Source organism: Sinocyclocheilus grahami, unplaced genomic scaffold (genome assembly GCF_001515645.1).
Source record: "Sinocyclocheilus grahami isolate Dianchi unplaced genomic scaffold, SAMN03320097.WGS_v1.1 scaffold2392.1, whole genome shotgun sequence".
Lineage (NCBI taxonomy): Eukaryota > Metazoa > Chordata > Actinopteri > Cypriniformes > Cyprinidae > Sinocyclocheilus > Sinocyclocheilus grahami.
This window is the reverse complement of record NW_015507571.1, coordinates 19,110-19,969: the sequence shown is the minus strand read 5'-3', so window position 1 is coordinate 19,969 and position 860 is coordinate 19,110. Positions and strand designations below refer to the sequence as shown.

General features: G+C 49.5%; 1 protein-coding gene across 1 annotated transcript in view; it reads right to left on the bottom strand.

Moving 5' to 3' along the window:
- Positions 1–421: 421 nt before the first annotated feature.
- Positions 422–860, bottom strand: part of LOC107574927 (ATP-dependent rRNA helicase rrp3-like) — an 11,793-nt gene continuing 11,354 nt past the window's right edge. Inside the window, exon 2 of the mRNA XM_016261350.1 lies at positions 422–574. Coding sequence (XP_016116836.1) covers positions 437–574 — 138 coding nt within the window. The 3' untranslated portion in view covers positions 422–436. The remainder of the gene's footprint in view (positions 575–860) is intronic.

Below are 860 nucleotides of genomic sequence, written 5' to 3'. Positions count from 1 at the left end.
GTGTGTGTGTGTGTCTGTCAGGTCTGTTAGTGTGTGTGTGTGTGTGTGTGTCTGTCAGGTCTGTGGGGGCTGGGACACATTCACACTACAGCCTTACGTGTGCGCCAAATCTCTGAGTGTAACTAGTGTAAACTAGTAGGTGTGTTCGACTTGATGCGGACCGACTGTGCAGAACGATCAGTGTATTACAGTACCACGAGAGCAGACTGCTCCGTGTGCTTTCGAATCGCTCTCGCGGATGTCAAACACTGATCGATCTGCGTCACACCTCTTCTAGTTGAACACACCGGCTAGTGCTGCAGGCTTATTGGCTCACTGACGCTGATGAGCTTAACCCCTTAGGTATCGAAATTTGGTACCGAACGACAAGATGTTTTTCGATGGTATTGAGGCAATTTGGTCGGTGCCTAAAAAGTATCGAACTTGATACCCAGCCCTATGTGTGTGTGTTAGAGAGTGTGTGTGTGAGGAGCTGCATACCCTCCAGAGCCACAGGAATGGCTTCTATCTGGATCTTGGTCGGTTTCTTCCATCCCAGCAGATCGCAGGCTTCACAGAGAACTTCAGTAACGCCCTAAACACACACACACAAAGTTACACGTGATTATGTAGTGGAATGTTTAGCTTCTTGTCTCAGTGAACAGGAGAGAGTTGAACTGAGTTTGACCGGCTGGTGTGTCTGTGTGAGTGAGTGTGTGTGTGTGTGGGAGAGTGTGGGTGTGTGAGAGTGAGTGTGTGTGAGAGAGTAAGTGTGTGTGTGAGAGAGAGAGTAAGTGTGTGCGTGTGTGTGAGAGAGTGAGTGTGTGCGCGTGAGAGAGTGAGTGTGTGTGCGTGAGAGAGTGAGTGTGTGTGTGTGTGTG